Source organism: Pecten maximus, chromosome 8 (assembly GCF_902652985.1).
Source record: "Pecten maximus chromosome 8, xPecMax1.1, whole genome shotgun sequence".
In the NCBI taxonomy this organism is placed as follows: Eukaryota; Metazoa; Mollusca; class Bivalvia; order Pectinida; family Pectinidae; genus Pecten; species Pecten maximus.
This window is the reverse complement of record NC_047022.1, coordinates 1,148,825-1,163,088: the sequence shown is the minus strand read 5'-3', so window position 1 is coordinate 1,163,088 and position 14,264 is coordinate 1,148,825. Positions and strand designations below refer to the sequence as shown.

Sequence of the window (14,264 nt, the reverse complement as noted above, 5' to 3'; positions counted from 1 at the left end):
TAACTTAATGTAGTTGTTTGATAGCATTTATATGCATTATAGTTTGTAAATATTAACGGTTCGACACAAATGTTTGCATGTTAGTTGGATATTACTAGTTATTATCAGATCGGGGAGACAGGGTTACAATATCGATATTTATACACAGAATAATTGATTTGTATGAACACACAGTAACACATTTATAACATGTACTGTATGATAGACTGGTTTGTTTGGTCATAGTGTTCACTGTCCAATTTGCGGTTACAATTGAAAGCCGGAAAAAAACTGATTTGTTGAAATGAAGAGGCCTGCAGTAGAACTGTGTTTTGTTGAAATGACGAGGTCTCTATTATATAATTGTGTTTTGTTGAAATGACAAGGTCTGTATTGTAGAACTGTGTTTTGTTGAAATGACAAGGTCTGTATTATAGAACTGTTTTGTTGAAATGACGAGGTCTGTATTATAGAACTGTTGTTTGTTGAAATGACGAGGTCTGTATTATAGAATGAGATTTGTTGAAATGACGAGGTCTGTATTATAGAACTGTGTTTTGTTGAAATGACGAGGTCTCTATTATATAATTGTGTTTTGTTGAAATGACAAGGTCTGTATTATAGAACTGTTTTGTTGAAATGACGAGGTCTGTATTATAGAACTGTTGTTTGTTGAAATGACGAGGACTGTATTATAGAATGTGATTTGTTGAAATGACGAGGTCTGTAACATAGAACTGTCATTTGTTGAAATGACAAGGTCTATATTGTAGAACTGTGTTTTGTTGAAATGACAAGGTCTGTATTATAGAACTGTTTTGTTGAAATGACAAGGTCTGTATTGTAGAACTGTGTTTTGTTGAAATGACAAGGTCTGTATTATAGAACTGTTTTGTTGAAATGACGAGGTCTGTATTATAGAACTGTTGTTTGTTGAAATGACGAGGACTGTATTATAGAATGTGATTTGTTGAAATGACGAGGTCTGTAACATAGAACTGTCATTTGTTGAAATGACAAGGTCTGTATTGTAGAACTGTGTTTTGTTGAAATGACAAGGTCTGTATTATAGAACTGTTTTGTTGAAATGACAAGGTCTGTATTGTAGAACTGTGTTTTGTTGAAATGACGAGGTCTGTATTATAGAACTGTGTTTTGTTGAAATGACGAGGTCTGTATTGTAGAACTGTGTTTTGTTGAAATGACGAGGTCTGTATTATAGAACTGTGTTTTGTTGAAATGACGAGGTCTGTATTGTAGAACTGTGTTTTGTTGAAATGACAAGGTCTGTATTATAGAACTGTGTTTTGTTGAAATGACGAGGTCTGTATTGTAGAACTGTGTTTTGTTGAAATGACGAGGTCTGTATTATAGAACTGTGTTTTGTTGAAATGACAACGTCTGTAGAACTGTGTTTTGTTGAAATGACGAGGTCTGTATTATAGAACTGTGTTTTGTTGAAATGACGAGGTCTGTATTATAGAACTGTGTTTTGTTGAAATGACAACGTCTGTAGAACTGTGTTTTGTTGAAATGACAAGGTCTGTATTGTAGAACTGTGTTTTGTTGAAATGACGAGGTCTGTATTATAGAACTGTGTTTTGTTGAAATGACAACGTCTGTAGAACTGTGTTTTGTTGAAATGACAAGACCTGCAAGGTGAACCAGCTAGGCAGAGGGTCACTAGTCTGACCCCCTATGGAGGTATACACTATTCCCTCTCCTGTTACATTTGTTACCATTTCAAATTCAACTGCAATCTTCAGAATGAGAGGCTTTGTAAGAGATAGAACCTGGTTTGATGTGTATTGGGCTACTGCGAACATTAACCCAAAACACATTTTAAAGAGGGAAGTAGTGTTGAACGTTTTAATTGTAATATATCTAGTGTATCTATAGAGATATCGATATATGGTTGTCTTCTAGCTACATATTTGGGTATTTTCCAAATAAGCTTGTTCATACGTACAGTGATGAGTGATGTCACTATGTCCAGTTTAGCCCCTCCCACTGGTGGTCTGACTTTGGTGGTTTGTCTGTGTATGTACAATAATAGGTAGCTTTAACAGTCATTTTCTTCCTCATTTTTGACCTAATTTTAAATGTCATGACTACCAAAATGAAGATTGAATTATTGGTGCCTTTCATTTTTCACTGCCCTGACTACAGGTTATATCAATAGTTATCAGCTCACCTGCATTTTTTTCACTTTATAACCCTATACTTAACCCAAGCCAGTTAAGACCACTAATGGGCGTGGCATAATCTATAGTTCTGATCAATGTGATGTCAGCATAAATGACCCGTATTATAGTTCAGTCTGTCGAGCAGTGGACCAGTTAGCTGATGGTCATGGGTTCAATTCCTGGTGGAGACAGACTCCTTGCTTTCCTCTTACAAAAGTATGTAAAAGACAGGTTCATTGTGGCTTGCAATGTACATAGTTTTAAATACAGCCTCTGACAGGCTCTGTCAGTGTCACTCAACTAGTGAAGGATGCTTCTCTGGCTCAGGTGGTAAGAGCCATGACTTATCTCGCTAGAGACCCAGGGTTTGATTCCTGTTGGCATTCGGCAGGAATGTGTTTTTTTCCTGTTCTTTCACAAGCATGATGATGAAACCAGAAGAGGAACAACAAATAAAAACCATACAACAACCTAATAAAGTGAGAATAATTTAAAGATGCATGGGGGGCAAAATCACAGATAACAAAATCGATGTTGATAAAATCTAGCTAACAATTACCCGGTATGATTTATTTCTAACCGATTCAAAACTATTCCATATATATATGTAATTTCAATCCAAAGTTGTAGTCTTGTAAATTCTGTTTTCTTTTTTTTTTGTAAAAGCCTTTATTATTTTTACTTATAAATATATAATACCTGTATTGTGATATATAAGAAACAGGTAATGAATATAAAGTGATGGAGCATATCGGTACCGGAGAATCTGGGAAGATATATATATATAGGTAGGTTTTATTGAGTTAACATGTTAGATATTGAATTGGTCAGCTAGGCCAACCTTCATCTGAACAATTTTACATTGGCAATGTGACAGCTAAAGTGTCAATATATAAATAACCATTTTAAATTTCAATTGTTGCTTGATCATGCAATGTATAATATCTTGCCAGGAAATGGCGGATACCTGAGAGACACCACTGTACCTGATCTGTGATTACCTGACAGACACTCCCTGATCTGTGATTACCTGACAGACACTCCCTGATCTGTGATTACCCGACAGACACTCCCTGATCTGTGATTACCCGACAGACACTCCCTGATCTGTGATAACCCGACAGACACTCCCTGATCTGTGATTACCCGACAGACACTCCCTGATCTGTAATTACCTGACTGACACTCCCTGATCTGTGATTACCCGACAGACACTCCCTGATCTGTGATTACCCGACAGACACTCCCTGATCTGTAATTACCTGACAGACACTCCCTGATCTGTGATTGACCTGACAGACACTCCCTGATCTGTGATTACCTGACAGACACTCCCTGATCTGTGATTACCTGACAGACACTCCCTGATCTGTGATTACCCGACAGACACTCCCTGATCTGTAATTACCCGACAGACACTCCCTGATCTGTGATTGACCTGACAGACACTCCCTGATCTGTGATTACCTGACAGACACTCCCTGATCTGTGATTACCCGACAGTCAATCCCTGTTCTGTTGACTACCTGACAGTCACTCCCTGATCTGTGATTGACCTGACAGACACTCCCTGATCTGTGATTACCTGACAGACACTCCCTGATCTGTGATTACCTGACAGACACTCCCTGATCTGTGATTACCTGACAGACACTCCCTGATCTGTTGACTACCTGACAGACACTCCCTGATCTGTGATTACCTGACAGACACTCCCTGATCTGTGATTACCTGACAGACATCTCCTGATCTGTGATTACCTGACAGACACTCCCTGATCTGTGATTACCGACAGGACACTCCCTGATCTGTGATTACCTGACAGACACTCCCTGATCTGTGATACCCGACAGGACACTCCCTGATCTGTGATTACCGACAGACACTCCCTGATCTGTGATTACCCTGACAGACACTCCCTGATCTGTGATTACCTGACAGACCACTCCCTGATCTGTGATTACCTGACAGACACTCCCTGATCTGTGATTACCCGACAGGACACTCCCTGATATGTGATTACCCGACAGACACTCCCTGATCTGTGATACCCGACAGACACTCCCTGATCTGTGATAACCCGACAGACACTCCCTGATCTGTGATAACCCGACAGACACTCCCTGATCTGTGATTACCGGACAGACACTCCCTGATCTGTGATTACCCGACAGACACTCCCTGTTCTGTGATTACCCGACAGACACTCCCTGATCTGTGATTACCTGACAGACACTCCCTGTTCTGTGATTACCTGACAGACTATCTCTGATCTGTGATTACCTGACAGACACTCCCTGATCTGTGATTACCTGACAGACACTCCCTGTTCTGTGATTACCCGACAGACACTCCCTGATCTGTGATTACCCGACAGACACTCCCTGATCTGTGATTACCTGACAGACACTCCCTGATCTGTGATTACCTGACAGACACTCCCTGATCTGTGATTACCTGACAGACTCTCCCTGATCTGTGATTACCTGACAGACAGTCCCTGATCTGTGATTACCTGACAGACACTCCCTGATCTGTGATTACCTGACAGACACTCCCTGATCTGTGATTACCTGACAGACACTCCCTGATCTGTGATTACCTGACAGACACTCCCTGTTCTGTTGACTACCTGAATCTCCCTGACCTTTGAGTCCACCTGAACTCTAACACACACACACAGTGTCTGGCCCATCAATCACAGCGAGACACTATAGATTTTGTTTCCAAGTTTCGGTTGCCTGTTATTAGCCTCCATTGTGCTGTGAGTGGTGTGTGAGTTTACTGGATCAATAGAAGCGTTAGATAATATTGGAGCCTCAGCATCTATCCTCCCAAACACCAAGCCTGTCTTACAGCAAATCCATACATAGCTCTTTACCGTTTGTATAATGTACTAGTCAATTGGAGGTCACATTATTGACTTGAGACAATGAAATGTATTGATTACTATTGATCAGGTTACAAATAACATGGATATTTATGACTCTTACCCTGGATACTCTTACCCTGGACACTCTAATCGTGGACACTCTAATCGTGGACACTTTCACCCTGGACATTTTTACCGTGGACACTTTTACCCTGGACATTCTAATCGTGGACACTCTTACCCTGGACATTCTAATCGTGGACACTCTTACCCTGGACACTCTAATCGTGGACACTTTTACCGTGGACACTTTTACCGTGGCCATTCTTACCCTGGATACTCTTACCCTGGACATTCTTACCCTGGACACTCTAATCGTGGACACTTTTACTGTGGACACTTTTACCGTGGACATTCTTACCCTGAATACTCTTATCGTGGACACTTTTACCGTGGCCATTCTTACCCTGGATACTCTTCTCGTGGACACTCTTGGCCATGGACATTCTTACCTTGGATACTCTTGCACTGACACTTGCCCTAGACACTGTTGCCCTAGACACTCTTGGCCATGGACATTCTTACCTTGGATACTCTTGCACTGACACTCTTACCCTGGACATTCTTGACCTGGACATTCTTGACCTGGACACTCTTGACCTGGATATTCTTGCCCTGGACATTCTTGCCCCGGACACCCTTGCCCAGGACACTCTTGCCCTGAACAGGGATATCCTCAGTTGTTTGTAGTGTATGAGAATTTCTTATCTCACCCTAAGATTGAGACAAGCTACACATATAAATTCTTTGAATCTTCTCACCCATAGTACGACATGTCATGTCAACTGAACAATAAATTGACATCGCATGAAAAATTCAACCATGTCACATATTTGTACATCATGAAGCAACATCAATATTAGATACATACATGATGAGAGAAAAATATCAACATTCCCAAGGGGTTGAAATATTAACCCATCCAGTCATAGCACACTCCTCACACTTCTATAACGGTTACAAATTGGTCAGGGCATCCAGTTGACTCTTGACTTTTAGCAATTTCAGAAGTCAAATCACTATTTCTGAGAAATCTGAAGGGTCAAAACATATGACAAATAGACATGTCCCTTCAAACCCAAGAGTCAGATCTCATTTTCAGGAGTCAAAAACATACTCTCAAGGGTCTACTGGATGCCCTGACGGTACTGGTGTCCAGAACAGTGTTCTATTCCAAATTCAATGTTATGTTAATTTATTAATCAGTTTTATAATAGTCTCTTGACGCTAACTTGATTAATTAATCTTCCTCAATGAAATTTGGGTTGCATTTCCTCGAACTTGCCCTGGTAAAATACTCGGCATTAATAGGACTTTAATTGAATGATGCCGTGGGAAATTAATGTCTTGAGATAAAATGGAGAAAAAATTCTTTTAAGAGATAATTTGCTTTTGGAATTCTACAGATTGGAACTTAAATGTGGAGGAGTTAGATATTTCACAGAGCTGATTTAGGATTCAGAAGGTTTGCTTCCTGCTTTTCATTGCAATGTTTCATGATTCTGAGGAAAGATCTCAATAAATCAACACATGTCAAATGGAGATTACTGGGGGAATATCAGCTGAAATCAAAGTGTTAGAGATGTTGAAGACTGGCGTGTGATATAATTATTTCATTACATGACTTGAATAGTGTACTACGTAATTAAAAGAAATAAATGCGTAAGGCATTCCATTAGCAGTTAAATAATATATTTTCAATATTTTCGTAGGTACATGCATGTAGTCCCCGAAGTAAATGACATTACAGGGAAAAAATAAACAAAGATCCTCTAAATTTGTATCAATGTTCCTGTTAAGTATTACTGTTAAGTATAATGGGTATAATACATTTTCAATTCTTCTCAAAAACCAACAGGCCAAAAGACCAGATATTGGGTCTGCAGCATGCTGAGATGAAGGGCTACCAAGTTTGTTCAAATGAATGACCTTGCCCTACATTCAAGATCACAGAGGTCAAATAAACTTAAATCTTTTAATGACTTCTTCTCATTAACCAAGAGGCCCAGGGACCTAATATTGGGCCTGTAGCATGATGGGATGACCAAGTTTGTTTAAATGAATGACTTTGACCTACATTCAAGGTCACAGGGGTCAAATATGCTGAAATGTTTAAACAACTTCTTCTCAATAACCAAGAGTCCCAATAACTTGATATTTTGTCTGTAGCATGCTGGGATGAAGGGCTACCAAGTTTGTTTAATTTATAACCTTGACCTACATTCAAGGTAACAGGGGTCAAATAGGCTAAAAGATATCAAAACTCAGGTGACCGTTAATGTTCATCGGCCTCTTGTTGTAAAAAAAAAAATCACACTGTACGATAATCATGCCTAAATGTTGTTCTGGCATTTGCCTTTAAATGCCTGATGCACATGTCTTTATCCGTGGCCATCATTAGCAGTTTTAGTTTTCATGTTGTAACAGGTTCTTTGGAACAATGGCTCGTTGTCATGCTAACTTCTTTATCGAGCTGTAGACACCCGGACAAAAACATTTACAGCTTTGGTTCGATAGTCGCATCAGTCACTTCTCAAAAAAACCCACCTCACAACACCTTCCTGATGGATGGAACACTTTTAAAAAGAGATTTCTAACTAATTAGAATATTTGAAATAGGTTTGGTGCAGCTAGGGCAAGTCAACACAGGTATTCAGTCTGTGAAGGAAGAACATTAAATTTTAATCTATCTAGTGACCTCTCTCAACCTACATCTAGGAACATTTGATAATCTATATATATAGTGACCTCTCTCAACCTACATCTAGGAACATTTGATAATCTATATATATAGTGACCTCTTGCAACCTACATGAAGGAGAAATATTTAATCTATAGTGACCTCTCTCAATCTGTGTAGGAGGGATATTTAATCTATAGTGACCTCTTGCAACCTACATGTAGGAGAAATATTTAATCTATAGTGACCTCTCTCAATGTGTGTAGGAGGAACATTTAATCTATAGTTACCTCTCTCAACCTACATGTAGGAGAAATATTTAATCTATAGTGACCCCTCTCAATGTGTGTAGGAGGAATATTGGAGGTCCATTCATCCTGTGTACAATCCAGTCCCCACTGGTCCAGTCATCCTGTGTACAATCCAGTCCCCACTGATCCAGTCCTGTGTACAATCCAGTCCCCACTGATCCAGTCATCCTGTGTACAATCCAGTCCCCACTGATCCAGTCCTGTGTACAATCCATCCCCACTGATCCAGTTATCCTGTGTACAATCCAGTCCCCACTGATCCAGTCATCCTGTGTACAATCCAGTCCCCACTGATCCAGTCCTGTGTACAATCCAGTCCCCACTGATCCAGTCATCCTGTGTACAATCCAGTCCCCACTGATCCAGTCATCCTGTATACAATCCAGTCCCCACTGATCCAGTCCTGTGTACAATCCAGTCTCCATTGATCCAGTCCTGTGTACAATCCAGTCCCCACTGGTCCAGTCCTGTGTACAATCCAGTCCCCACTGATCCAGTCATCCTGTGTACAATCCAGTCCCCACTGGTCCAGTCATCCTGTGTACAATCCAGTCCCCACTGATCCAGTCATCCTGTGTACAATCCAGTCCCCACTGATCCAGTCATCCTGTGTACACTCCAGTCCACACTGATCCAGTCGTCCTGTGTACAATCCAGTCCCCACTGATCCAGTCCTGTGTACAATCCAGTCCCCACTGCTCCAGTCCTGTGTACAATCTAGTCCCCACTGATCCAGTCCTGTGTACAATCCAGTCCCCACTGGTCCAGTCATCCTGTGTACAATCCAGTCCCCACTGATCCAGTCATCCTGTGTACAATCCAGTCCCCACTGATCCAGTTATCCTGTGTACAATCCAGTCCCCACTGATCCAGTCCTGTGTACAATCCAGTCCCCGCTGATCCAGTCCTGTGTACAATCCAGTCCCCACTGGTCCAGTCCTGTGTACAATCCAGTCCCCACTGATCCAGTCCTGTGTACAATCCAGTCCCCACTGATCCAGTTGTCCTGTGTACAATCCAGTCCCCACTGATCCAGTCATCCTGTGTACAATCCAGTCCCCACTGATCCAGTCATCCTGTGTACAATCCAGTCCCCACTGATCCAGTCATCCTGTGTACAATCCAGTCCCCACTGGTCCAGTCGTCCTGTGTACAATCCAGTCCCCACTGGTCCAGTCCTGTGTACAATCCAGTCCCCACTGATCCAGTCATCCTGTGTACAATCCAGTCCCCACTGATCCAGTCATCCTGTGTACAATCCAGTCCCCACTGATCCAGTCATCCTGTGTACAATCCAGTCCCCACTGATCCAGTCATCCTGTGTACAATCCAGTCCCCACTGATCCAGTCATCCTGTGTACAATCCAGTCCCCACTGATCCAGTCCTGTGTACAATCCAGTCCCCACTGGTCCAGTCCTGTGTACAATCCAGTCCCCACTGATCCAGTCCTGTATACAATCCATTCCCCACTGGTCCAGTCCTGTGTACAATCCAGTCCCCACTGATCCAGTCATCCTGTGTACAATCCAGTCCCCACTGATCCAGTCATCCTGTGTACAATCCAGTCCCCATTGATCCAGTCCTGTGTACAATCCAGTCCCCACTGATCCAGTCCTGTGTACAATCCAGTCCCCACTGATCCAGTCATCCTGTGTACAATCCAGTCCCCACTGATCCAGTCATCCTGTGTACAATCCAGTCCCCACTGATCCAGTCATCCTGTGTACAATCCAGTCCCTATTGATCCAGTCCTGTGTACAATCCAGTCCCCACTGATCCAGTCCTGTGTACAATCCAGTCCCCACTGATCCAGTCATCCTGTGTACAATCCAGTCCCCACTGGTCCAGTCATCCTGTGTACAATCCAGTCCCCACTGGTCCAGTCATCCTGTGTACAATCCAGTCCCCACTGGTCCAGTCATCCTGTGTACAATCCAGTCCCCACTGATCCAGTCCTGTGTACAATCCAGTCCCCACTGATCCAGTCGTCCTGTGTACAATCCAGTCCCCACTGATCCAGTCCTGTGTACACTCCAGTCCCCACTATTCCATTCGTTCAGTTTTGTGGTCGGTACTTATTGCTGAATCTACCTTGGGATAACAGGTATGGATAAACAAACACGGTAACGTAATCATTGTCGAATATCTTGGGATGGTACACGTGTTGTTAGGTAATCGGCGGCCATCGTTTAGTGCTCCGGCCATATAACACTGCTGGTATTGATTAAATTTCTTCTCTTTCTCATTCACAGGAAATGCAATGAAGCACTGGTTTATAAAGAGCCTTGCAGACAGACACTAACTAGAGGCTGTGTTTGAGCACGTTCAGTCAGGGCGTGCTGAGCGCTGGGGCTGTGCTTTACATATCTGCCCCCATGAGGATTTAGGAAGCGGTAGTGAAGCTTTAACCTGAGATAGGGACAGGTAGCGGAATGGATCGCTGGACCTGTCCAAATGACCGCCAGCTGGCCTTACGAGCCAAGTAAGTACATTGTACTGAATGTATTTATCGTCTGATTACTACAAACCAGTGTCGTATTAACTTAAAATTCCCATTGATAAAATCTCATTAGTATAACACCTGGTAATAATAGCTATTACAACACTATATGACCCTAGCAACCAAGCAGGATTATATTCAAGCAGTAATGTTTTACCCAAAACTAAAGCGCCAGACCAGATGTGGAGTGTCTTGTTTACTACGTTTAACATTATAAATATATAATTCTAACCCCTATTTTCACAAATGATTTTAATGAATTTTTAAAGTCCAACATCATCAGGTGGACTCACGATCGGCTATCTAAATCACCATTTATAATTGTCTATGGCCTGTCCATAAACAATCATTGTAATATAACTAGTACTACTTCTACAGAAGTCCTGGGTGGTTATTTCTCAAACTATATATTTTCATGTCCTTCTTGGAAGCTGGTTGAGCGCATTCCTTGTTGAGTCTGATCGGAGGAACAAAATTTGATCCATCTTGGACAGTTTAAGTTTGTTATCACTATTTCTTGACAAGGATTTGAAGGGTGTTTGTCATATTTCACACGTTGGTTCCTATAGTCACTAGTTGTGCCCATTCAATATTTTTTTATTAGTCTGATTTTAGAAAACAAAATTCAGCCATTTTGGATTTTAACACTTGAAATTTGTATCACTATTTCTAGAATTAATTTCTTTAATCATAGCATTTACAGTCATGTAGTTTCCCCATGTGAATTTGCACCGGTAAATGATTTTAGGAAGAAAATGGGAAAAGATGTGATAAATAGAGAAAAGACACTTAATCATGATCACTAGCCCCCTCCACCTCTGGGTTGTGAGTCCGAAACCTACGTGGGGCAGTTGCCAGGTACTGACTGTATGCCAGTGGTTTTTCTCCGGGTACTCCGGCTTTCCTCCACCTCCAAAACCTGGCACGTCCTTAACCCTTTCAACAATAAGAAACATTAGTGGACTCTGCCATTCATTCATCATTTGAAGTCCAATATGGTCAGTAGGGGTGAAAGGGTTAAATGACCCTGGCTGTTAATAGGATGTTATAAACAAAAAACAAACAAACCGCCGTCCACAGTACATAAATTTACTTTTCACATGCAGACCTCTTCTCCAATTCCACCGGTGGGATTTAACTCAAACTTGCCCAAAATGATACTGAGGCTGTCCTTACCAAAGTGTTGTTCTTTTTCTGGTTGGTCCAAAATCTACAATGGCCACCATGGCCTCCATCTTGAAATTCATACTTTTTCTCCAGTTCCAATATATAGCTAGTGCCGGATTATTGAGCTGGAAATTGGTAGGAATGTTAAGGAAGGGGGACCAACAGTCAGTGTTGATATTTTTTTTTCGGCCTCGTAAAAACTTCCACACGCCAGCCACAGTGACCATTTTGTAACAAAATGCACAATCATGGTTTTCCTGAACAACACCAATTTTAAACTTCCTCTCAAGTTTTCACAAGCATATTCTGCTCTAACTTTCCTGGAATGATTCTCTTGTTTTATATGTGATGAAAAACAAAATAGAATCGACAACAGCGAGTTATATTTTTTAACACAGGCACTGTACCATTATATAGTCTTTACAGCTGTAGATGTATTACATACAGATTTGAACTCTAGATAATCTTTAAAATACCAGTTGAATATGATTTGGTGGTTGCTAGCTGTTTGGTTTGTTTTTGTTTAACGTCCCTATTAACAGCCAGGGTAATTTAAGGACGTGCCAGGTTTTGGCGGTGGAGGAAAGCTGGAGTACCCGGAGAAAAACCACCGGCCTACGGTCAGTACCTGGCAACTGCCCCACGTAGGTTTCGAACTCGCAACCCAGAGGTGGAGGGCTAGTGTTGAAGTGTCAGGACACCTTAACCACTCGGCCACCGCGCGCGGCCCCCTTAACCACTCGGCCACCGCGGCCCCTGGTTGCTAGCTCTAGTAGCTGTCATGATATGCATGTCGACTATAATTCATACTGCACACACTACCACAAATACATCATTATTCGTTGAAATAGAAAGAGCAAACCAAGCCCTGATCCGCTGGGACCTAAAATCAATTGAGTCTGACGCTGTACGTTTAACGTTTACTTATTCCTTATCATATTGCCTAGATCAGCCTTGTTGTTCACAGGTCTTTGTAAAGTTATAGTTCTGCTAAAAGAGGAAATTCCATAATTTAGAGCAAATTAAAAAATTAACTGTTTGACAAACTCAATAACAAGTTTGACAAACTGATAAATTTTAAAGTTTGAGGTTAAAACAGGAGAAAGAAATGTATGAATTGAAAATGAAGACTTTATTAGATTATCAAATTACTGTTACAAGGATAGGCCAATATTCACACTAGTTAACCCTAAAATTATGTTGTGATATTTGTTACTTAGTCACCCTGTGTCTCTCGCAGTGTTGTGATGCCTGTGAGCCCCATTATAATATAGACTTGTTTGGTCAGATTGAGTGTTGGTAACTATATATATATATCAGTAGTCAACATTCATATCTACTAGTATGTATATATAGTACCTATATTGGATTATACTGTCGTTATTACTTACTAGACCCTATCTACTAGTATATATAAAATCAATTTCATCAACATTCTGGCTTTGTTACATTGATGTATGATTCAATAGAGTTATGTTGTAGACACCAGGCTACAGGTTTGATGTACTCCTGAGCAAAGAAATCCACTCTCCATCCAAATTCAGTTTACAAGTTTAAAAGTGAATTATTCTGCCCCTGTTTTTTCCATCGATCGATCGATACAGCTGATAGAACGTACAGTAAAGGTCATGTCCTGGGGTGTGGATTTACACAGCGGACTGTGACAGGAACAGAGTGATCTTAAGATATATACACAGCTTCTCCGTGAATATTGTCACCACAGAATCAGTTAGGCTCAGTTAAAAATACACTTACATTTCAAGTAGGCTATTTTTGAGTTTTGATGTCTTAAAATAAACACTTTTTACAAATTTAATTGGGCATTATTGATTGATTTAGAGATTATACCCAAACTCATTTTGTAGACATTGTACCTTAAGGCATAATGTTGCAGACATTAAAGATTTTGAACTTAACACTACCAGTCCTCAACACCCGTCACTGTATTTACCAGTCCTCAACACCCATCACTGTCCTAACACCCATCACTGTATTTACCAGTCCTAACACACATCACTGTATTTACAAGTCCTAACACCCGTCACTGTATTTACCAGTCCTCAACACCCATCACTGTATTTACCAGTCCTAACACCCGTCACTGTATTTACCAGTCCTAACACCCATCACTGTCCTAACACCCATCACTGTATTTACCAGTCCTAACACCCATCACTGTATTTACCAGTCCTAACACCCATCACTGTATTTACCAGTCCTAACACCCGTCACTGTATTTACCAGTCCTAACACCCGTCACTGTATTTACCAGTCCTAACACCCATCACTGTATTTACCAGTCCTAACACCCGTCACTGTATTTACCAGTCCTAACACCCATCACTGTATTTACCAGTCCTAACACCCGTCACTGTATTTACCAGTCCTAACACCCATCACTGTATTTACGAGTCCTCAACACCCATCACTGTATTTACCAGTCCTAACACCCGTCACTGTATTTACCAGTCCTAACACCCATCACTGTATTTACCAGTCCTAACACCC

At 41.2% G+C, this 14,264-nt stretch overlaps 1 protein-coding gene across 2 annotated transcripts in view; it reads left to right on the top strand.

The window, feature by feature from the left end:
* The window catches only part of LOC117332682 (rabphilin-3A-like), a 105,409-nt gene that overhangs the window by 322 nt on the left and 90,823 nt on the right, over positions 1-14,264 (top strand). For both annotated transcript variants that reach the window (XM_033891680.1, XM_033891681.1), the window contains exon 2: positions 10,342-10,571. In XM_033891680.1, coding sequence (XP_033747571.1) covers positions 10,522-10,571 — 50 coding nt within the window. In that variant the 5' untranslated portion in view covers positions 10,342-10,521. The remainder of the gene's footprint in view (positions 1-10,341; positions 10,572-14,264) is intronic.